Here is a 25,239-nt window from a genome sequence, read left to right as displayed (position 1 = left end):
GAAGCGTGGCTCATGACGGAAAGAATAAGGCCCCGAATACAAGCGGACAAAATGAGTTTTCCTCTAGACGGGTGGCTGGACTCTCCCTTAGAGACAGGGTGAGAAGTTCACCTCCCTTAGAGATAGTGTGAGAAGTTCATCTCCCTTAGAGATAGGGTGAGAAGTTCATCTCCCTTAGAGATAGGGTGAGAAGTTCATCTCCCTTAGAGATAGGGTGAGAAGTTCATCTCCCTCAGAGATAGGGTGAGAAGTTCACCTCCCTTAGAGATAGGGTGAGAAGTTCATCTCCCTTAGAGATAGGGTGAGAAGTTCATCTCCCTTAGAGATAGGGTGAGAAGTTCATCTCCCTCAGAGATAGGGTGAGAAGTTCATCTCCCTTAGAGATAGGGTGAGAAGTTCATCTCCCTTAGAGATGAAAAAATGGGTTACAAAAATCGTGGGATAAAAATTATAGTATAGTATAGTCCCCCTATAGGGAGGTCCTCGAGGCATCTGGTTAGGATGCCTCTCGGGCGTCTCCCTATAGGGAGGTCCTCGAGGCATCTGGTTAGGACGCCTCTCGGGCGTCTCCCTAGGGAGGCCCTCGAGGCACGTCCCACTGGGAGGAGACCCCGGGGCAGACCAAGGCGCAGTTGGAGCAAACGCATCGACTCACTGGGCCTTGGAACGTCTCGGAATCCCCCCCAGGAGGAAGTCACTGATGTTGCTCTGGAGAGGGAAGTCTGGAGCTCTCTGGTGGAGCTGTTGCCCCCCGCGACCCGACTACGGATAAGCGGTTGAAGACGGATGGATGGATGGAAAAATTATAGTAAAACAAAAGAAAAACTTCTTTGGTACACCACGATATGGACTTTCCACCACGTTTATCTTTTGCTCTTTCTTCGGATGCTTCTGCACTCTTGGCTATAACTCATTTCACACAGCAGGGCTGACTGTCTAATTAACGGTTTCATTAATTAATCTACCCTTTTTTTGTGGTGGGCGGGGGGGGGCGGGGGGGGGGGCTTGCTGCTGAGTTGCAGAGGGCTGGGATTGATTGCCTTGATCAAACACTGGGGAAACTTGGGCTGGTTTGTGTTGTTGTTGGGATTGCTTATTATTATTCCATTTATGAATGAAGGTACTCAAATTTTCGACCTAATTTTGAACTAATCTTTTGCTTCTTACTCATTACTGGATACTAGAGGTTGCACTGAGAAACGCTCGTTCAAAAACATGTCTGAAATGAGGGGGGGACGACCTACATACGGTTTCCATTTAGGCCTTGCGTCGAAAAAAAAAAAAAAGATCTTCTAAATCATGACAATTTTCTGAAAAACCTCATGTTTCTATATCAGTGGTGCTCAATATTTCATGTCAAGGACCCCAAAAATTATATGTAATTGGCCGCTGACCCCCCATCTGAAAATATGTTGTTCCAGGGACCCCCCCCCCCCCCCCCCCAGAAGCAAAGATTTGAGTTAAAAACGTTCGCTCTGAAAGAATATATACTATACTCAAAGATTTTAGGCACATTTAACAATTTTTTCAAAAATAGCAGATCTACAAGCTGTTACGAGCTTGTAGATCCGCTATTTTTCAACGGCTAAATTATAACATCATGTTTAAAACACCAAAAGGGGTTAAACGTGACTATAGTTGGTGTCATATGGATCATTAGTGATGGAAGACCAAAGTAAGTACATTACTACTAATAATAATAATAATAATAGTTAGTGCAACCCCTACTGTATACCATGTTGGTTCTGGTCGGCACTTTACTTCACTAACGGCACTACTGTAACCCTGAAGGATCTACTGTAATCACTACTGTAACCCTGAAGGATCTACTGTAATCACTACTGTAACCCTGAAGGATCTACTGTAATCACTACTGTAACCCTGAAGGATCTACTGTAATCACTACTGTAACCCTGAAGGATCTACTGTAATCACTACTGTAACCCTGAAGGATCTACTGTAATCACTACTGTAACCCTGAAGGATCTACTGTAATCACTACTGTAACCCTGAAGGATCTACTGTAATCACTACTGTAACCCTGAAGGTTCTGTCACTGAGCACCGTGTGGAAGCTTTGTAAGTGTTAACCCATTCTGACCTGAGATCAGATTCATACGAGGTTTCCACTGGGTGACACACACTGGTCTGATTAACCCCATTCTGACCTGAGATCAGATTCATACGAGGTTTCCACTGGGTGACACACACTGGTCTGATTAACCCATTCTGACCCGAGATCAGATTCTAAAAATGTCAGCCGTTCTTCGATTTTTCAAAAATAGCAGACTCTACAAGCTCGTAGCGCGCCACTCGGTGGCGCGCTACGAGCTTGTAGATCTGCTATTTTTCAATAGCTAAAGCACGACATGATGCTAACACCAAAAGGGGTTCCCCGTCTAGAATGGGTTAAGTGTTAAATAGCTCTATAGTGATGGTAATCATTGCTATATTACCTTTGTTCAATAACAGGGGAGTCTCTCCCCCTTCCATGTCTCTCCAGCTTTTTTGTGAACAGAAGTTTCACCGGGAAAGAGAACCCCATTTTTCGTCTTCAATGTTATAGTGTACTTACAGTTATTAATATTGTTCGCTTGTTATCCTTGTGTCCTATTTAAAGGTAGAGTCAGTGATTTCACTTAATTCAAATATCACTTATTTGTTTTGTTTTGTTGCGATAATCCTCTCTACTATAGAGTGTGCTGACCATATAAGGAGTTCCTCCCTGTCCCCAGTTAACCCCTGGGGGGGGGTCAAAAAACCTTAGGTTTCGTTTTTGACTCTCTATCCTGATTGGACGAAGGCTTAGGTCCCACAGCCAAAAACGAAACCTACGTTTTTTTTGAGTGAAATCACTTACTATACCTTTAAGCTGAGCTCTCTCTCTCTCTCTCTCTCTCTCTCTCTCTCTCTCCCTCTGTCTCTCTCTCTCTCTCTCTCTCTCTCTCTCTCTCTCTCTCTCTCTCTCTCCCTCTGTCTCTCTCTCTCTCTCTCTCTCTCTCTCTCTCTCTCTCTCTCTCCCTCTGCGTATTGGATGATATTGAGATGTAGAGATGGGGAGACTGCTGTTACTGGACAAACTATAGAAATGAGTGCTATCACAATATAAAGCTTTAAACAAAAATATATGTCACTTCTTACACCACCTTTTAATTCCCCTGAATCTCAGCTTCACCTGTGACGCTTTCACTCTTAATTCCTCTGCGCGTTATGAATTTGAATTAATTCGTACTTGTTACCGTTTACTACTAATGGGGAATAATTGAAGGAAGAATTCACCCGTTTTCAACCTATCTACTAATTAGTTAGCTAGTTACTGCCAGAGTGAGGTCTAGCCAACACCAACCATTTCCTGGAGCTGCCCTCAACACACTCCTCTCCATCATCAGGTTCTTGAGCTCTGCAGTGTTGTCAGCCAAGCTGTCGCACCGCAGCACGTCTACATAGGTGGTATACGCTTCTTTCCCCTCCTGGCTTTTCCCCTCCTGGGTTGGCTCCCATAGGGTCAATGTACTTGCCTCTAGTTCTGGGTGCCTGACGCAGTGCCAGCCTCTAGTTCTGGGTGCCTGACACAGTGCCAGCCTCTAGTTCTGGGTGCCTGACACAGTGCCAGCCTCTAGTTCTGGGTGCCTGACGCAGTGCCAGCCTCTAGTTCTGGGTGCCTGACACAGTGCCAGCCTCTAGTTCTGGGTGCCTGACACAGTGCCAGCCTCTAGTTCTGGGTGCCTGACGCAGTGCCAGCCTCTAGTTCTGGGTGCCTGACGCAGTGCCAGCCTCTAGTTCTGGGTGCCTGACACAGTGCCAGCCTCTAGTTCTGGGTGCCTGACACAGTGCCCTGCCAGCCTCTAGTTCTGGGTGCCTGACGCAGTGCCAGCCTCTAGTTCTGGGTGCCTGACACAGTGCCAGCCTCTAGTTCTGGGTGCCTGACACAGTGCCAGCCTCTAGTTCTGGGTGCCTGACGCAGTGCCAGCCTCTCGTTCTGGGTGCCTGACGCAGTGCCAGCCTCTAGTTCTGGGTGCCTGACGCAGTGCCCTGCCAGCCTCTAGTTCTGGGTGCCTGACACAGTGCCAGCCTCTAGTTCTGGGTGCCTGACGCAGTGCCAGCCTCTAGTTCTGGGTGCCTGACGCAGTGGGGTTTCTGAACCGTCCACAGCCCTCCTCTGAGACACAGAGGGAGTAGACAGGTTTCTGAACGGTCCACAGCCCTCCTCTGAGACACAAGCAGGGTAGTAAGTATGTAGGTCAGAGAGGCTTATTGTCTGTATCAGCCAGGGTGCAGGAGTCTACCCCCGTTTCAATGCGCTACCTACCATCAGCTACTCATAATATTATAATGAGCATTATTTAATTAGTGAGGAACCGATTACACAAAGATAGGTTGAAATTGGGTGAAGTGCTCCTTTTTTCTTTTCTTTTTTTAATCAACGTGTCACTCAGTTGACCTTGTAGGTTGTTGGTTAGCGGTTAGCGGTTAGCTGCTAGCTCAGTGGTTCCCAAACTTTTTCATTTCAAGGACCCCCAAATCGACACCTATTAGCCCGCGGACCCCCATTTGAAAAGATTAGCCAGACCCCCCCCCCCCATAAGAAGATTTTTTACGGCTCTAGTAGTGATTCTCAACCCGTTTAATTTCAAGGACCCCCAGTTTGATATGAATTAGTCTACGGACCCCCATTTAATGGCATTTATATCCCTGAGACCCCCAATTTATATCGTATAATCACTGTTAATTTAACTCTGAAAGTGTACAAATCCATTTGTACACTCTCAGAGTCATGAACCCATAAGGATCCATTTGTTTACAAACTATCATTTAGCTGGGGACCCCCTGGAACTCCCTAAAGGACCCCTGGGGGTACCCGGACCCCGCTTTGCGAACCACTGAGCTAGCTAACAGTGCTGCAGCTAGCTAACGGTGCCACAGCTGGTTAGCAGCTAGCTAACGATGCTGCGGTTAGCAGCTAGCTAACGATGTTGCGGTTAGCAGCTAGCTAACGGTGCCACTGCTGGTTAGCAGCTAGCTAACGGTGCTGCAGTTAGCAGCTAGCTAACGGTGCCACAGCTGGTTAGCAGCTAGCTAACGGTGCTACGGCTGTGCGGCGGGTGCTGTGTTGTGGTGGTTGTAACGGTGCTGCGGTTGCACGGCGTGGTTGTGGTCTATCCTTCAGACCGATGAGGTGTTCCTGGAGGCCCAGATCCAGAACATCACCACCTCTCCCATGTTCATGGAGAAAGTGTCCTTGGAGCCCTCCATCATGTACAACGTCACCGAGCTCAACACGGTGGCCTCTACTGGACAGGAAGGGTAACTACAACGACCGGCCGCCGTGACCTGAAGGCCATCTGTGTCGTTAGAATTGAGCTAAGAAAAAAAGTGGTATTTTCCACTTTTGTCTTGTATAGCACGACACGGAATACATCCTGAATATTTGTGACCAGATTTGACTGAGGGACTTTTTTTTTTTTTTTTTTTTTTTTAAAGTAAAATGAAAGCAGGGAATCATAACTTCAAATTGACATATTGGTTGTTCAGTTTGACCCACCAGTTTTGGAGATATGGCTTATAGAGTAATGTCTGGCAGAGAAACAGCGAGTTGAGAAAACAGGCTTGAAAGGTTCACTTCTGTGGACTCTTAACATTACACCTATAGCTACATGTTTAAGCATTTATTTCATATTTACATGTCTTCTGTGGTCTCTAACATTACACCTATAGCTACATGTTTAAGCATTTATTTCATATTTGCATGTCTTCTGTGGACTCTAACATTACACCTAGCTACATGTTTAAGCATTTATCTCATATTTACATGTCGATTTCAGCTCTGACACTTATTTCAGACGTGCTCTAGTATGTGAAGAGTCTGCCTGTGCTATTAACTAATTTTGGATAAAACATTTCTTCTTTAGTTTTTTTCCCCCTCTGCTGGAGTTTGTGCGATGGCAGGCTCTCAGTCAAATCTGGTCACATTTGTGCAATAATAATAAAGACACAACTTCATATATATTATATGCAGGTTTGTCTTTTAGTTCTACTGGATCTCCCTAAAAAACATGTCTAGTTTTTATTTGTTATTTATCTCAGGTCAAAATGGGTTAATTTAGTTTTAGTCGCATTTTATTTAGTCAACTGTAATGTTTTACTGTTGGTCTAGTTTTAGTCGACTAAATATCACAAGATTTTAGTTGACTAAATCTACAGTTGATTTAGTCAAACAAAATGTATTTTGGTGGGCCTTGATGGTGGGTCGTAATTCACTTGCTGAAAATAGCCGATCCACATCGTCGCAGCTTGTAGATTGTCTATTTTCAGCATGCAGCTAATTGTAAAATGACTAATACTGGATCTCTTGTCCACTAGTCCCTTCCTTAGTCTAGTTTTTATTTGTTGACGAAATCGTCAGTATATTTAGTCGGGCTGCGAATCTTTAGGTGTCCCACGATTCGATTCGATTCCCATTCTTGGGGTGACGATTCGATTCAAAAACCATCTTTTCGATTTTTCCGATTCTCGATTCAAAAAAGATTTTTTTTCCGATTCTAAAGCAGTTTTTTATTTTTTATTAAAAACAATTAAATAGAATTTTAGCATGATCTACTCCAGTCTTCTGGCATGAAAGCAGAGTACATTTAGTAAAAAGCTTGTATAATTGTAAAGGTTTTATCAACTGAATGATTTAAACACACAAAGGTTAAATCCAAGAGTAAGAGAACATGTCTCATTTATTTAGCTTGCACAAATTTGAGCCAGTACAAAATCTCTTCTCACTCAATACCAGAACAATACATTAGTATTAAAACGGGTGTAAAATAAATACAATTGGCAGGCTTAGCTTAGCTGGTAGTAAATGCACTATGCAGAAACCCAGGCCATAATGCATTGCATGCACAGGTACATTTTTTAATCGATTTTTGGAAAATGAGAATTTTCTTGATTTTTTTTGACAGGCCTAATATTTAGTCTTAGTTTTAGTCATCATAGCTTAGTTTTCATTTAGTTTTTGTCAGTGAAAAAAGGGTAGTCGAACATTTTTCCTCATAGTTTTAGTCGACGGAAGGTTCACACCGTCAGGCAGACTGTGTCCTTCTCTATAGCCAAATTCCAATACCCCAAATCTCGGCCACTCGCTCACTCACACTCGCTCACTCACACTCGCTCACTCCAGCATGGTGGTGTTACGGTGAAATTGGTGACCTGCTGAAATAATGTGAAAATCTTGCAGACGTCACATAATGTCAGTGTCCGAATGAAACTCGTTGCAGTTTGTTCATTAGCAGAGTTCAACCTATAGCGGTATTCAGGCCACATATTTAAAGACCTCCATGTAGTTGTGTGAAATCCACAAGATGGTAACATATTTAAAGACCTCCATGTAGTTGTGTGAAGTCCACAAGATGGTAACATATTTAAAGACCTCCATGTAGTTGTGTGAAGTCCACAAGATGGTAACATATTCCGGCAGGTCACCAATTTCACCATGCTGTAGTGAGCGAGTGGGAGTGAGCGAGTGGGAGTGAGCGAGTGGCTGAGATTTTGGGTATTGGAATTTGGCTTAATGAGTATGTCACTGACGTGTCTCTGTCTCATGGCGTCTCCATCAGTGTTGTTCTCGTCGACTAAAACTTAAGACGAATAATGTTCGTCGACTACCTTTTTCCACTGACGAAAACTAAATGGAAACTAAATGAAAACTAAGCTACGATGACTAAAACTAAAGACTAAATATACTGACAATTCCGTCAACAAATAAAAACTAGACTAAAATGTTAGGAAGGGACTGGCTGCATTCCAGCATGTCCACGTTAACCCTAACCCTGAAACCAACACAGTCTTCCATGTGCTCCCTGCGCTCAGCATGTCCACGTTAAAGGAGAATTCCATGCTAGAATGCTTTCTTATCTTTCTTACCTTTTTTGTAGTTGTTACGTCCTCACCAAAGAGGTCCAGGTGTTCTTTTGTGCAAAAACTCCTTATTGGCTATTTTCCCTACCATAAGCCCTCAATGAATTGCATTGCATTGAATGGGAATTGAATGGGGCTATGGGGTGTTATGCTAATTCACTTATTTCCATCGAAAGAAGTAGTAAAGTGTGCCGCTTGGGATATTATTTACATTATGAAGAGAGGATATATACAAAGAAATTATAATTTTGAGCGATGGAAATAAGCGAATTAGCACAACACCCCATAGCCCCATTCAATTCCCATTCAATTCAATGCAATTAATTTAGGGCTTATGGTAGGGGGAAATAGCCAATAAGGAGCTTTTGCACAAAATAACACCTGGACCTCTTTGGTGGGGACGTAACAACTACAAAGAAAGGTAAGAAAGCCTTTTAGTATGGAATTCTCCTTTAACCCTAACCCTAAAACCAACACAGTCTTCCATGTGCTCCCTGCGCTCAGCATGTCCACGTTCGGTAAGATGTCCTACCTCCAGCCCATGGACACGCGCCAGTACCTCTACTGCCTCAAGCCCAAGCCCGAGTTCGCCGAGAAGGCCGGCGTCATCAAGGGCGTGACGGTCATCGGCAAGCTGGACATCGTCTGGAAGACCAACCTGGGAGAGAGAGGGAGGCTGCAGACCAGCCAGCTGCAGAGAATGGTACTGATTTAACCATAGAATGGTACTGATTTAACCCAGCCAGCTGCAGAGAATGGTACTGATTTAACCATAGAATGGTACTGATTTAACCATAGAATAGAATGGTACTGATTTAACCCAGCCAGCTGCAGAGAATGGTACTGATTTAACCATAGAATGGTACTGATTTAACCATAGAATAGAATGGTACTGATTTAACCATAGAATAGAATGGTACTGATTTAACCCTGCCAGCTGTAGAGAATGGTACTGATTTAACCCTGCCAGCTGCAGAGAATGGTACTGATTTAACCATAGAATGGTACTGATTTAACCCAGCCAGCTGCAGAGAATGGTACTGATTTAACCATAGAATGGTACTGATTTAACCCTGCCAGCTGCAGAGAATGGTACTGATTTAACCCTGCCAGCTGCAGAGAATGGTACTGATTTAACCATAGAATGGTACTGATTTAACCCTGCCAGCTGTAGAGAATGGTACTGATTTAACCATAGAATGGTACTGATTTAACCCTGCCAGCTGCAGAGAATGGTACTGATTTAACCATAGAATGGTACTGATTTAACCCAGCCAGCTGCAGAGAATGGTACTGATTTAACCATAGAATGGTACTGATTTAACCCTGCCAGCTGTAGAGAATGGTACTGATTTAACCCTGCCAGCTGCAGAGAATGGTACTGATTTAACCATAGTGTGTGTGTGTGTGTGTGTGTGTGTGTGTGTGTGTGTGTGTGTGTGTGTGTGTGTGTGTGTGTGTGTGTGTGTGTGTGTGTGGGGGGGGGGGGGGTCCTCTCCTAACAGGCTCCTGGCTACGGGGACATCAGGTTGTCGTTGGAGATGATTCCAGACACCGTCAGCCTGGAGGAACCGTTCGACATCACCTGCAAGATCACCAACTGCAGGTCAAACCTTCACTTCACACGTTTAACCCATGCTGACCTGAGATCAGATTCTAAAAATGTCTTCTACATCCTGACAGTTTTCCATTCTGACCTGAGATCAGATTCTAAAAATGTCTTCTACATCCTGACAGTGTTCATTCTGACCTGAGATCAGGGTGGGTGTGTGGGTGGGTGGGTGTGGGTGGGTGGGTGGTTGTGGGTGGGTGGGTGGGTGTGTGTGTGGGTGTGTGGGTGGGTGGGTCTGAGCACGAAAACAGGATCGTTGTTTTTCACCACCTGTGCGCAACCTAACACACACACAAACGCACACGCACATATTAACTGTATATGTGGTGATTTTGGGTGTGCCAGTACAGTACAGTACAGTACAGTACAGTACAGTACAGTACAGTACAGTACAGTACAGTAGAGGGGACCTCCCCATGGTAACTCTGCCCTTTCTCAACCGCTTCGGGACGCGGGGCGGCTCGCCTGGAATCAGGACGGCCGTTCCTGTGGGTCTGGAGCTGATCTCTGGTAACGGGTACCATGCCCGTGGGACGTACTGTATACACATGATCTGCTAGGTCTCATAGTAAGTGCTCAATGCGTTCGCAATTAACGGTATAGCGTTGTGTTTCTCAGTGAGCGGACCATGGACCTGGTTCTGGAGATGTGTAATACCAGGTCCATCCACTGGTGCGGGGTGTCGGGCAGACAGCTGGGGAAGCTGGGCCCCAGCGCCTCCCTCTCGCTGCCCCTCAAGCTGCTGTCGTCAGTCCAGGGGCTGCAGGTTAGAATCCCCCAACAAACCTTCATTTTTAACCCTTTTTAAGAGGAACATATCTGTGTCACCTTATAGCTTTTTTAGCCCACTTTAACCCATTCTGACCTGAGATCAGATTCTAACACACGGGAAGAACGGTGGTTCTTTAATGCATTTTGACCTGAGATCAGATTCTAAAAATGTCTTAAATCCTGACAGTTTAAAAAAAATAGCAGACCTACAAGCTCATAGCGCGCCACTGAGTGGCTCTACTTCCTGGAACTAAAGCCTGCGGTATCTCTACTTCCTGGAACTAAAGCCTGCGGTATCTCTACTTCCTGGAACTAAAGCCTGTGGTATCTCCACTTCCTGGAACTAAAGCCTGTAGTATCTCTACTTCCTGGAACTAAAGCCTGCGGTATCTCTACTTCCTGGAACTAAAGCCTGTAGTATCTCTACTTCCTGGAACTAAAGCCTGTAGTATCTCCACTTCCTGGAACTAAAGCCTGTGGTATCTCTACTTCCTGGAACTAAAGCCTGTAGTATCTCCACTTCCTGGAACTAAAGCCTGTACCATATTCTCCTCTCTTCCAGAGTATCTCTGGACTCCGACTCACAGACACCTTCCTGAAGAGAACGTATGAATACGACGACATCGCCCAGGTGTGTGTGGTGTGTCCCTTCAGCAGCCGAGAGAGCTAACGCACGCACGCGACACCCTAAACCCCTAAACCCGGTTGGCGGTCCGGGGACCACCGGTGGTCCTTGAGCGGGTTCCACGTGGTCCCCATTCAGCTACATGATGGAGAGTCGGTAACCAAATGGACCCTTATTAGACCCTTTCACTCTTTGAGAGCGTAAAATGAAACCAAATGGACCCATTCGGGGTCCATTTCGTTTCATTTTACGCTTTCAAAGAGTACAATTATTGTTAAACATCTACATGTCTTAATTTACAAGAAGTCTACGCAATTTGAGAATGTAGAAAAATTGTCATATTCCTCGACTGTTTGCCTGTTGTCTCTCCTATAATCGTACCAACATCAACACAGGCATGGAATTGTGGACAAAGAAAATCGTATCCAACAACAAAATATTCTTTAGTTTCGGGTCTGAGTGAGAGGCTTTAAATGTCATCAAATGGTGGTTCCGTGGCTCGAATTCCCAACAAATAATGGGCCTTGATTTGAAAAGGGTTAAAAAACCACTTCCCTGAAACCCTCCTGGTAGGATGTCCCACAAGTTGACGTTTCTTTAATTTTTATCCCGTGGGTAAATCCAGGTGTCTTCATTACAACATGATTAGGCCGAATATTTTCTTATCCTAAAACTGCTGATTCATTTCATCCTGCCTTATTAGTTAACCCATTCTGACCTGAGATCAGATTCTAAAAAATGTCTTCTACATCCTGACAGTTTTCCATTCTGACCTGAGATCAGATTCTAAAAAATGTCTTCTTACATCCTGACAGTTTTCTGAAAAAGCTATGTTTCTATCTCAGTCGTTCTTCGATTTAAAAAAAATAGCAGACCTCCAAGCTCGTAGCGCGCCACTCGGTGGCACGCTACGAGCTTGTAGATCTGCTATTTTTCAATAGTTAAAGCATAACATAATGCTATAACACCAAAATGGATTAAGTGTGGCAACCAGACTATAGTAAATCGCCATTATTCTTTATTCCGTTACAAAAGTAGTATGTATTTATTTTGTGTACTGTAAACCGTTTAGGCCCCTAAACTTTAGGGTCCCTGTGATGTCGATACATCGTCATCGTTCATTATACTGCACTTATGCAAGACTCAAAGCTTGACATGGTGGTCGGTGCAAATTAAACCACATTCGCTTGCAATTACCAAAAAAATCACACCTGTGTGAACCGAGTGGTGCAACTCCCCTCTCTCCTCCTCTCTCTCTCTCTCTCTCTCTCTCTCTCTCTCTCTCTCTCTCTCATTAGCAGGCAGCAGGCACAGCACTACCCCTCTCTCTGTTTCTGGCGCCCCCTACTGGTAATAATAAGTCACATACTCGTGTCGTTCCAATTTCACGCGTGCGCACACCACTCGTGCTCAGGACAACAGGACACAGGCACACGGACGTTGCTGGTTGTAGGAGTGGTTGCACCACTCAGAAACGGCCAGCGGCTGTCCACCTCATGAGCAGCTCTCGGCGGGTAAATGGGCCCTCAGGGTCTCAGGTTCCAACTCCCATATTTTTGATTTTTTTGTTTTGTTTTGTTTAACAGCTTATTGGGATCTGGGATCGCAGAATCAAATTCGATGACGGGGCTGTTCCTTTTTTTCAAGATACTTGGTAGATGATTGGATGGGAGCGTCTGTCTATCGCCGTGTGGGCGTGCAAACGCAACCAATCATATTGACGTGTCTATATAGCTTCACATCCGGTTTCGCACATATCCCGCCCTTAGCTCACGCTGATTGGTTCGGTACGGGTCGGATCTGCGTTAGCTCAACCCCCTCAGAGATCCCAGATCCAAATAAACTGTGAAACAAATTTGTGTAGCAAGCTTTTTGGATCTGGCAGCGTCAGGTTAGTGAAGTGGTCCTTTAATGACTTTCCGAAAGCTTTCCCAAGTGGTTTCTTCAAATCTTCAAAAGCATAAATAACAACAACAACAACAACAACGACAGCAAGTATAATTATATCTTCCACTTAAATGATGTGCAACGCATCATTTTGAACGCTTATACATTCTGCACTTAACATATTATGTTTAAAAATAAATGTTGGTGCGCTTCTTGTGGGGCACATTCTACCCATTTTGTTCATGATGAAACTTTAGGCGTTTTACATTTGAATGGACCAACTGTGGACCGAACCGATCCTCTCCTGTGATTCACACACAAGATGTTCTAATCACATCTTTGTACTTGTTTTGATGAGCGTGTATATAAATCTGTTAATGTGAAAAAGGCTGAATAAAAGCATAACTCTTGATTTCTTGATTTTTTTTTTTTTTTAAACATTTATATAATCAATTTTTAGTAGTGACCAAAATTGGCAACCCAAGAGAATACCATATTTAGTTTAGCGTGGCGTTCTAAATCAGCTGTGGTCCGGGGAGCGGGAGGGTTCCAGGTCGTCCCCACACATGGTCCGGGGAGCGGGAGGGTTCCAGGTCGTCCCCACACAGCTAAAATGAGTGATAGTTGCTAACCAAATGGACCCTTATTAGATATTCAACTCTTGAGAGTGTAAAATGAAACCAAATCTCAATGTTACGCTCTCAAGAATTAAATAGTTATCACCTGCATTGCTTCATTTACAACTAGAGAATATGGAAGAATTGTTATTTTGAACAACATTTGCCTGTTATCTCTCCTAATGGTACCAACATCAATACAACCTGTTGTCTCTCCTAATGGTACCAACATCAATACAACCTGTTATCTCTCCTAATGGTACCAACATCAATACAACCTGTTGTCTCTCCTAATGGTACCAACATCAATACAACCTGTTATCTCTCCTAATGGTACCAACATCAATACAACCTGTTATCTCTCCTAATGGTACCAACATCAATACAACCTGTTGTCTCTCCTAATGGTACCAACATCAATACAACCTGTTGTCTCTCCTAATGGTACCAACATCAATACAACCTGTTGTCTCTCCTAATGGTACCAACATCAATACAACCTGTTGTCTCTCCTAATGGTACCAACATCAATACAACCTGTTGTCTCTCCTAATGGTACCAACATCAATACAACCTGTTGTCTCTCCTAATGGTACCAACACCAATACAACCTGTTGTCTCTCCTAATGGTACCAACATCAATACAACCTGTTGTCTCTCCTAATGGTACCAACATCAATACAACCTGTTATCTCTCCTAATGGTACCAACATCAATACAACCTGTTGTCTCTCCTAATGGTACCAACATCAATACAACCTGTTGTCTCTCCTAATGGTACCAACATCAATACAACCTGTTGTCTCTCCTAATGGTACCAACATCATGTCTCTCCTAATGGTACCAACATCAACACAACCTGTTGTCTCTCCTAATGGTACCAACATCAATACAACCTGTTATCTCTCCTAATGGTACCAACATCAATACAACCTGTTGTCTCTCCTAATGGTACCAACATCATGTCTCTCCTAATGGTACCAACATCAACACAACCTGTTGTCTCTCCTAATGGTACCAACATCAACACAACCTGTTGTCTCTCCTAATGGTACCAACATCAATACAGCCTGGAAATGTGGACAAAATCGTATCCAACGATAAAAAAATATTATTTTAGTTTTGGGTCTGAGAGGCTAAGTGCTCCATTTTCATCACCGCTAAACCCCTTATCCCTAAACTACTAAACCCCTTATCCCTAAACTACTAAACCCCTTATCCCTAAACTTCTTTGCCTTTTTTTTACGATTTTGAAAAACATTTTTGAATAGTTCAACTAGCCAATCTACATTGACACGTTGTGAGCTTGTGGACTCATTCAAAAACATTCAAGAATGTTTTGCTAAACGAAAATGGAGCCCTTTATGTCACCAAATGGTGGTCCGTGTGGCCCAAACGCTGAATAAATAATGGACCTTGATATGAAGGGAAAAAAACTTAAATTGAGTACTTTTTCCACTACTGGAAGAGATAGGGTGAGAAGTTCAGTCACACGAGAGAGACTCGGGAGTAGAGTCGCTGCTTCTTCGCCTCGAGGTCCTCCAGGCGTCTGTTTAGGATGCCTCTCGGGCGTCTCCCTATAGGGAGGTCCTCGAGGCATCTGGTTAGGATGCCTCTCGGGCGTCTCCCTATAGGGAGGTCTTCGAGGCATCTGGTTAGGATGCCTCTCGGGCGTCTCCCTAGGGAGGTCCTCGAGGCATCTGGTTAGGATGCCTCTCGGGCGTCTCCCTATAGGGAGGTCCTTGAGGCATCTGGTTAGGATGCCTCTCGGGCGTCTCCCTATAGGGAGGTCCTTGAGGCATCTGGTTAGGACGCCTCTCGGGCGTCTCCCTAGGGAGGTCCTCGAGGCACGTCCCACTGGGAGGAGACCCCGGGGCAGACCAAGGCGCAGTCGGAGGAAACACATCGACTCACTGGCCTTGGAAAGTCTCGGGATCCCCCAGGAGGAAGTCACTAATGTTGCTCTGGAGAGGGAAGTCTGGAGCTCTCTGGTGGAGCTGTTGCCCCCGCGACCCGACTACGGATAAGCGGTTGAGGATGGATGGATGGATGGATGTATTGCACATTGAAGACAAAGGGTTGAATTGTAAGACATTTATTGACATGTTTTAGACAAAACAAAGCCGCTCTAGCATTATTCATATTGATTTTCAGAGCATGCAAAATGAACCCTCCGAGTCAGTTGCACACGAGTCCACGAGCGAGGAAACACGCTAGGCGAAAAGGGCAGTAATGGCATCCACGTATTGTTTGCTATAAAGTGCAATAATTAACGAACGTGATTGGGGGGGGGGGGGGGGGGGTTTGCAAACGGAATATGAATTGGCATTCTGTAAATAATTACAGTGAATTATTCCATCCGTTCAAAGATGGAATGCTCTGTCAAAACAACATAAAAACAAATACAAAAATAAAATAAACATATTTACATAATGCAATAAAAAAAATTTAGTTAAAGGTATAGTGTACAGTAAGCGATATTTCTGGTCAAAACAAAGAGTTTTTTGTTGTTAAAGTTGAAGCTCTATATCTATATTGTGAAAACAATCATTTCAATAGAGTTCAGGACTGCACGATTAATCACATTTTAATCCTCTTATTAGAATGTCTGTTCAGTAACAAAGAGTCCATATCTCTCTCCTGCTCTTTAAAGATGGAGTGCCACAATGTTTGTGTCTATGAGGTGGGCCCCGGTGGTCTACTCTGGGCCTGTGTTTCATGGGCCCCGGTGGTCTACTCTGGGCCTGTGTTTCATGGTCCCCGGTGGTCTGCTCTGGGCCTGTGTTTCATGGTCCCCGGTGGTCTCCTCTGGGCCTGTGTTTCATGGTCCCCGGTGGTCTACTCTGGGCCTGTGTTTCATGGTCCCCGGTGGTCTACTCTGGGCCTGTGTTTCATGGTCCCCGGTGGTCTGCTCTGGGCCTGTGTTTCATGGTCCCCGGTGGTCTCCTCTGGGCCTGTGTTTCATGGTCCCCGGTGGTCTACTCTGGGCCTGTGTTTCATGGTCCCCGGTGGTCTACTCTGGGCCTGTGTTTCATGGTCCCCGGTGGTCTACTCTGGGCCTGTGTTTCATGGTCCCCGGTGGTCTACTCTGGGCCTGTGTTTCATGGTCCCCGGTGGTCTGCTCTGGGCCTGTGAGGTGGTCTGCTCTGGGCCTGTGTTTCATGGTCCCCGGTGGTCTACTCTGGGCCTGTGTTTCATGGCGCGAAATATAAAACACACTCCTGGTTCAGTCCTGGTCAAAAATGAACCACTTCCACCCTAACTTCCCCTCGGCAAGCTTTCCAAGCTGTGTTTATACAAATGTGTTCCTATAAGCCAAACTATTAATTATGCCGCATCAAGGCTTTTATTGCGTAGGCCCTAAAGTTACGATGCCCGGCCTTGATCGCAGGGAATTATTTGGGGGGTGATGCCGGGACCCTTGGTTCTGATCTATATGAAATATGTGACCAGATTCGACTGAGAGCCTGCCATCTTTTTTTCCAAAATGAGTTAATAGCACAGGCAGACTCCTCACATACTAGAGCACGTCTGAAATACGTGTCGGAGCTGAAATCGACATGTAAATATGAAATAAATGCTTAAACGTGTAGCTAGGTGTAATGTTAGAGTCCACAGAAGACATGTAAATATGACATAAATGCTTAAACGTGTAGCTATAGGTGTAATGTTAGAGTCCACAGAAGACATGTAAATATGAAATAAATGCTTAAACATGTAGCTATAGGTGTAATGTTAGAGTCCACAGAAGACATGTAAATATGAAATAAATGCTTAAACATGTAGCTAGGTGCAATGTTATAGTGTCCACAGAAGACATGTAAATATGAAATAAATGCTTAAATAAACGTGTAGCTAGGTGTAATGTTAGAGACCACAGAAGTGAACCTTTCAAGCCTGTTTTCGCTGTTTCTCTGCCAGACATTATACTCTATAAGCCATATCTCCAAAACTGGAGGGTCAAACTGAACGACCAACACGTCAATTTGAAGCTATGATTCCCATGCTTTCATATGACATGAAAAAAAAATCCAATGACAGTTCCTCAGTCAAATGTGGTCACGCATATGTCTGCACGTCTCAAAAGACCCCTAGTTCTCCAGAACAGTGGTTTTAATTTCAACCAGTGGTCCGGGGACCCCCTGTGGGCCTTGAGGGGATTCCAGGTGGTCCCCCGTGGAGTTGCACCACTCAGTTCACACGGGTGTGATTTTTTTTTTTTTTTTACTTGCTTGCGTTGTTGCGCCGCTCTTCAACAGACCTGTAGCAGACCTGTGTTGACCCAGACCTGTAGCAGACCTACGTTGACCCAGACCTGTAAGCAGACCTGTGTTGACCCAGACCTGTAGCAGACCTGTCGTTGACCCAGACCTGTAGCAGACCTGTGTTGACCCAGACCTGTAAGCAGACCTGTCGTTGACCCAGACCTGTAGCAGACCTGTGTTGACCCAGACCTGTAGCAGACCTGTCGTTGACCCAGACCTGTAGCAGACCTGTCGTTGACCCAGACCTGTAGCAGACCTGTGTTGACCCAGACCTGTAAGCAGACCTGTCGTTGACCCAGACCTGTAGCAGACCTGCGTTGACCCAGACCTGTAGCAGACCTGTGTTGACCCAGACCTGTAGCAGACCTGTCGTTGACCCAGACCTGTAGCAGACCTGTGTTGACCCAGACCTGTAGCAGACCTGTCGTTGACCCAGACCTGTAGCAGACCTGTGTTGACCCAGACCTGTAAGCAGACCTGTCGTTGACCCAGACCTGTAGCAGACCTGTGTTGACCCAGACCTGTAGCAGACCTGTCGTTGACCCAGACCTGTAGCAGACCTGTCGTTGACCCAGACCTGTAGCAGACCTGCGTTGACCCAGACCTGTAGCAGACCTGTGTTGACCCAGACCTGTAGCAGACCTGCGTTGACCCAGACCTGTAGCAGACCTGCGTTGACGCAGACCTGTAGCAGACCTGTCGTTGACCCAGACCTGTAGCAGACCTACGTTGACCCAGACCTGTAGCAGACCTGCGTTGACCCAGACCTGTAGCAGACCTGCGTTGACGCAGACCTGTAGCAGACCTGCGTTGACCCAGACCTGTAAGCAGACCTGTCGTTGACCCAGACCTGTAGCAGACCTGCGTTGACCCAGACCTGTAAGCAGACCTGTCGTTGACCCAGACCTGTAGCAGACCTGTGTTGACCCAGACCTGTAGCAGACCTGTGTTGACCCAGACCTGTAGCAGACCTACGTTGACCCAGACCTGTAAGCAGACCTGTCGTTGACCCAGACCTGTAGCAGACCTGTGTTGACCCAGACCACAACGCCTGCGTACCTCGCGTCACGTTTTGCAAGAGGCCCTTTTAATCCATCTCATCCATAGACTGTAATAAATATGGACAAAGCGTTCTCCGGGTCTAACATGAACGTAAAATGAAGCCTGTCAGTCCTCGCAATGGAAGTCGCCATCTTTCTAGATCCGTTTGGGCCCAGCTGGCCCATTGGCTGGCCCAGACAACGAGGCGGGACTTCCCCCCCCTTCTTCTCCGTTGGTTTTTATTTTGACTCGAGTGGGAGGGGGATCCCGTTCATAGACTGTAACGGTAGCCACGCCCCTCAGAACATACGCGACTTTATGGTAATTTTTTTAAATAAATGGGACGATCATTTTCCAAAAAGAATATTATGACATTAGAAATGAGACTTTAAACTAGTGACTGGAAGCAGAAAGTAATCATGACCATGTTTATTAAGGTAATACAGTCCAGGTGAAGTTGGGCCCAAATACATGGACCTCAATGGGGCTATGGGTTTTTCTGGGTCCAATGACAGACAGCGCCACAACAGGCCATTATATGAACTTTCATTTCCTTAGTGGCTTCACAAAATATCTGTCTGACTGCCCCCCTGATCTCATCCAACAACAAACGAATATCCTGTCTTGGATCTGTGAGGTTACATCTCATCATAACGGTGGATCTGTGAGGTTACATCTCATCATAACGTTGGATCTGTGAGGTTACATCTCATCATAACGGTGGATCTGTGAGGTTACATCTCATCATAACGTTGGATCTGTGAGGTTACATCTCATCATAACGGTGGATCTGTGAGGTTACATCTCATCATAACGGTGGCTCGAATGGAGAATTAATAAATAAATAAATAAATAATGGGCTTTTGATGTGAAAAGGGTTGAAAACCGACTGCTCTGGAATGCTCTCCGCCAACCCAAGCCCTACTTAGTGTTTTCTTTCTCCCCACGCATTAAAGTGCCTTCAATCAATCATCCTCACCCACGGCATGTGGCGTTCGTCGCAGCTGTGGCGTTACGCTGCAGAGTTCAACCAATGGGTATACAGAGATCGTGTCATCGTCACGTCGTTATTGCGAATGCAGTGAGCACTTACTATGAGACCTAGCAGATCATGTCTGTCTGTGTGTGTGTCTGTCTGTCCCGCTTTTGTGCCCATATATGGAGCTGAGTGATTACGTCACCATGACTCAGCCATAACCATATAAGGAGTCCCCAAAGCAGCTATACACGTCCAAAACCCAAATATGTACGAGCTGCGTTCGCTTCCCGCGTTTGCGCGTCTTACTGGTTATAAATATGGCCGCCACCCCAAATGCATATATACGTATATACATGTGCTCCTTTCAGATGTTTGGTTTTTTTCTCGGGGGGGGGGGGGGGGGGGGGGGAAGGGATAGGACCATAATTTATAAACTATACAAAACTGGCGTAATTCGGGAACTTATCCCGAACTTTATTCTCAGGAACAAAATCTTGCAACCGAGTCCTGACTCGGACGACATAGCTCGGAAAACATGTCCCTTTTTTAGGGTTTTTTGTTTTTTTACCCGATGTCAGAAGGAGACAATCTGAAAGGAACATGCATTATTGGCCTTTTAGTTTGGTGTTGATATACTGTAGGGGGAAAAACAGGATGTTATTTTGTACTGATATCATTCTTCATGGATCCCCCTGATGACATAACCACTGCTGTCGCGTTGAGGATGACGATGACATCACCACTGCTGTCGCGTTGAGGAGGACGATGACATCATCATGACCGCTGGTCATCCTCAGCGCTGCCACTGAAGGAGCGGCTCCGGATGTGGTTCCTCAGCTGTTCTATGAGCTCTGGGTTCTGCTGCTGGATCTGCTGGGCGAACTGCTGTCCCCTAGGGGGAGACAGAGAGACACAGAGAGAGTTTGTTTCAAAAATGATGCTTTAAAGGACCACTTCACCACTTTTCAACCTATCTTCATAGAATAGGTCCTCACTAATAATCATGAAAAAATGGTGCAAAATGTTTCTTTCCTACTCGGTCTGTGTCTCATATAGGAGGGCTGTGGGCAGTTCAGAAACCGTCTTCCAGTGACATCATCGATGGGGAATACAAGCTAATAGAAACTGCAGGCTTTCTAGTCCTGAAAAGTGGCAATGCGAAAATGGAAGCCACTGTTCTCACGATAATGAAAATCTAAATGTCTTTGTAAAGAAATCTTGTTTTAAAAAAAAAAATCTGCCCACAGCCCTCCTATGAGACACAGACCGAGTGGAAAAACAACGTGCCGTTTTATCATGATTATTAGTGAGGACCTATTCTATGAAGATAGGTTGGAAAGTGGTGAAGTGGTCCTTTAAAGTAAAAGACATGAAAACTGCACATATACAATATTGAGGCATGGATTTGGGTGATTACACTTAAAACACTCCCCTTGCCCGGGGTTAGGTTATTAAATAACCCGGGGTTATTTAATCCATTAAATCAGAGCGCCCCAGCGATTTCAACAGCGGAGCACAATTACCGACGGACCGGATGTTGTCCCGGATGTGGCTGTAGCGGCTAGATGTAGCTAGATGTAGCCAAAACACTCTAGAGGCGATCGACAACAACGGGAGGTATGATTAAATCTAACGCGACTAGCGACGGGACCGCGGTGGGCCGTCTAAGATATATATTTTCTTAGAATTAGACGGAATGATTTAGATCAATAGTTAATAACATTTTAAGATATTCGGTCTCATCGGCTAAACAGGGGGGGGGGGGGGGCATTTCCGATGACGTCCCACTGTTGCGCAACATCGAGTGTTGAGCGACAGACGCTCCCAGGCTGTGGAGCGACAGGCGCTCCCAGGCTGTGGAGCGACAGACGCTCCCAGGCTGTGGAGCGACAGACGCTCCCAGGCTGTGGAGCGACAGACGCTCCCAGGCTGTGGAGCGACAGACGCGACGCGATCGGCTTTGATATCAATAACCTCCGTCTTTTTGATAAAACTTGGGTTGTTACTATAATTGAAGGGACGGCGAACTTCGTCCCGGGCGATCGGGGTGTTAACATCGTCCAAAGTTTTCAAATAAAGAAAATTGCAAAATTATCAGATCTACAAACTGTGACGTTTATGTAACTCTGTAGTGTGACGGTAGGGCTTTAATTTACAAGAAAAACCCAGTTGAAATATGGATATGAGACTGTCTGCCTGACATGTATAATATTAATACGACATGTAGTTTCTGTATAATATAAATTATACCATATTATTTATGGTAATAATATGACTGTACTTACGCTTCGATCAAACTGGAGATGTCCGACATGCCCCCGACCCCTGCTGCCGGACCCCCCACCGCGTTCCTCATCATGCCCGACATTCTGACCAGGGAGAGGGAGAGAGAGAGAGAGTACTTAGATTACATTCTGATTATCAAATCAAATCAACCTTTATTTATATAGCACATAACAACCGAAGTTGACCAAAGTGCTTCACAACATAAAAAGCTCCAAAGCTCAAGGGCTGACCAGGCTTTACTTTATGCTTCTCTGCCTTACGTTGTGACCAGGCTTTACTTTATGCTTCTCTGTCTTACGTTGTGACCAGGCTTTACTTTATGCTTCTCTGTCTTATGTTGTGACCAGGCTTTACTTTATGCTTCTCTGTCTTATACGTTGTGACCAGGCTTTACTTTATGCTTCTCTGTCTTACGTTGTGACCAGGCTTTACTTTATGCTTCTCTGTCTTACGTTGTGACCAGGCTTTACTTTATGCTTCTCTGTCTTACGTTGTGACCAGGCTTTACTTTATGCTTCTCTGTCTTACGTTGTGACCAGGCTTTACTTTATGCTTCTCTGCCTTACGTTGTGACCAGGCTTTACTTTATGCTTCTCTGTCTTATGTTGTGACCAGGCTTTTCTTTATGCTTCTCTGCCTTACGTTGTGACCAGGCTTTTCTTTATGCTTCTCTGTCTTACGTTGTGACCAGGCTTTACTTTATGCTTCTCTGCCTTACGTTGTGACCAGGCTTTTCTTTATGCTTCTCTGCCTTACGTTGTGACCAGGCTTTACGTTATGCTTCTCTGTCTTACGTTGTGACCAGGCTTTACTTTATGCTTCTCTGTCTTACGTTGTGACCAGGCTTTACTTTATGCTTCTCTGTCTTACGTTGTGACCAGGCTTTACTTTATGCTTCTCTGTCTTACGTTGTGACCAGGCTTTACTTTATGCTTCTCTGTCTTACGTTGTGACCAGGCTTTACTTTATGCTTCTCTGTCTTACGTTGTGACCAGGCTTTACTTTATGCTTCTCTGTCTTACGTTGTGACCAGGCTTTTCTTTATGCTTCTCTGTCTTACGTTGTGACCAGGCTTTACTTTATGCTTCTCTGTCTTACGTTGTGACCAGGCTTTTCTTTTCGCAGATAAGTCAGCCTGGGACCGAGGCTATACCCTCTCCTAGGGGAAGTGCACTAAAGCATTATGGGCATTGTAGGAATTCATCCAGACAAACACATGTCATTGGTGTGATTATGTTTCTGGCCATAGGGTGCAAATTCCAATGTGTTATCTACTACAAATATTATTAACACGTTCATTCCAGGGGTGTAATGTCCCTTTAAGTCCAGCACCAGGAGGGATCGACACACATCAAAGTCAGATCAATTTGACAACTTTAAAAATAGATCAAACAGGTCATGGTGACCTGAGACACTCACAGCTGTTGGACCTGTTGGTTCTGCATCACACTGGCTGCCTGGAAATAGACACACAGAGCGCGCGCACACACACACACACACACACACATCACACACACCGCTCAGTCATTTGTCTTGTAAATGTGCCGACGCGACATTCACTCCTCAGCGTTGAAAGGTGTGTTCAAACCTTTTTACTGGAGTGAAAGTCATTTTTTATTCTAAAAATAGGTTAAGTATAAAAAATACGACTTAATAATTAATTGGTGCCTTTACGTGTATACCGTAGAAGTAGAAGTACAAAGTATTATAGAAATGTATATACAGTAAAAAGTAAACGGTGTATATAAGCTCACAGAAGACACGTTTAAATCGACACGGCACAGCGTCATCTGTCCATTTGCGTTAACTTATCGCGGCAAAATCTACGTCTCAAACAAACAAACAAACAAAAACATTGCAGTGTCGTAAAAAGGTACAGTATTTTTGCCCTTGAGATATTATACCGGATTAGAAGTAAAAAGTAAAATAGTAAAAGTATAAAGTGTGCACAACAGCATAAGTTCACAGAAGCAACCTTTAACAACCCATTCTGAACGTCGGGAACCCATTTTTGGTGTTGAAAAATATGAAAAAAATATGAAATATGAAAAATATTGAAAAATAGCAGATCTACAAGCTCGTAGCGCGCCACCGAGTGGCGCGCTACGAGCTTGTAGGTCTGCTTTTTTTTTTTTTTTATCGAAGAACGGCTGACATTTCTTTAATCTGACCTCAGGTCAGAATGGGGTTAATCAGACCAGCGTGTGTCCAGTGGAAACCTCGTATGAATCTGATCTCAGGTCAGAATGGGTTAAAATAGACCCGACACGGTACAGCGCTCGGGTCATTCTCCTCGTTGACGCGTTCCCAACGGTCATTAAACATTCGCCGGGAATATACACCGCACTTGGTGTTATTAAAGTTATCATATTATTATAGAATATACACCGCACTTGGTGTTATTAAAGTTATCATATTATTATTCGGCGTATAATATATATCTCAATTCCGAGCTGTCGCATAATATGACCGTGGCGTGTTAATAGTGGCTTATACGTGTCGTGACTGACTAAAGAGCAGACTTTCTTGTAAGTACAAATATAATTTATGAAAAGCTACTACAGTGAAGTCTGTTCACAGAAGTTGTTGTAGGCTATGTGGGGATTATCTGACGAGGTACCATTTGAGGGGGCAAAACCTTACATAATACAAATAATACTAAATTGTTTATAGGTTCAATATAAGTAAAATAATATAGCCTTTCCACAGGAGTATCTTTTTATATTTTTCCAAAAAGAATACAAACAGCCAATAGCATATTACAAAGTTATCCCCCTCACTGGGGAAAATTCCGGGAGGAAAAACGGCCAAGCACCGGGGCGAGTAGTCCAGTATTCTGTGAGTACATGAGGGTGTGGGCGACGATAATATGAACTCACCATGCTAATGAAAGCAGGGTTGTTGATCAAACTGGCCATATCAAATCCCAGCCCCGCTGCCACCATCTGTAGACAGAACATGTTGAAGATAAGATCACAACAATCTATCCGGGGTAACGGATCACATTGTGTCTGAAATAAGATCACAACAATCTATTCGGGGTAACGGATCACATTGTGTCTGAAATAAGATCACAACAATCTATTCGGGGTAACGGATCACATTGTGTTTGAAATAAGATCACAACAATCTATTCGGGGTAACGGATCACATTGTGTTTGAAATAAGATCACAACAATCTATTCGGGTAACGGATCACATTGTGTTTGAAATAAGATCACAACAATCTATTCGGGGTAACGGATCACATTGTGT

The 25,239-nt window shown here is 44.7% G+C and overlaps 2 protein-coding genes across 2 annotated transcripts in view; one reads left to right on the top strand and one right to left on the bottom strand.

Annotated features, from left to right (window-relative positions):
• trappc13 (trafficking protein particle complex subunit 13) overlaps positions 1-11,726 on the top strand; it is a 28,200-nt gene extending 16,474 nt beyond the window's left edge. The window contains exons 9-13 of the mRNA XM_080766397.1: positions 5,167-5,303; positions 8,406-8,604; positions 9,407-9,507; positions 10,132-10,279; positions 10,847-11,726. Of these exons, the coding sequence (XP_080622523.1) occupies positions 5,167-5,303; positions 8,406-8,604; positions 9,407-9,507; positions 10,132-10,279; positions 10,847-10,954 (693 nt within the window). The 3' untranslated portion in view covers positions 10,955-11,726. The remainder of the gene's footprint in view (positions 1-5,166; positions 5,304-8,405; positions 8,605-9,406; positions 9,508-10,131; positions 10,280-10,846) is intronic.
• A 4,718-nt stretch (positions 11,727-16,444) lies between these two features.
• Positions 16,445-25,239, bottom strand: part of sgtb (small glutamine rich tetratricopeptide repeat co-chaperone beta) — a gene marked incomplete at its 3' end in the record, with an annotated part of 17,923 nt that continues 9,128 nt past the window's right edge. The window contains exons 7-12 of the mRNA XM_080765870.1: positions 24,864-24,926; positions 23,404-23,441; positions 21,984-22,067; positions 20,480-20,590; positions 18,407-18,539; positions 16,445-16,600 (exon numbers count right to left, since the gene is read on the bottom strand). Of these exons, the coding sequence (XP_080621996.1) occupies positions 16,445-16,600; positions 18,407-18,539; positions 20,480-20,590; positions 21,984-22,067; positions 23,404-23,441; positions 24,864-24,926 (585 nt within the window). The remainder of the gene's footprint in view (positions 16,601-18,406; positions 18,540-20,479; positions 20,591-21,983; positions 22,068-23,403; positions 23,442-24,863; positions 24,927-25,239) is intronic.

Source organism: Protomyctophum bolini (genome assembly GCF_963924005.1).
Source record: "Protomyctophum bolini genome assembly, chromosome: 6".
Taxonomy (NCBI): domain Eukaryota; kingdom Metazoa; phylum Chordata; class Actinopteri; order Myctophiformes; family Myctophidae; genus Protomyctophum; species Protomyctophum bolini.
This window is presented reverse-complemented; position numbering and strand designations above follow the sequence as displayed.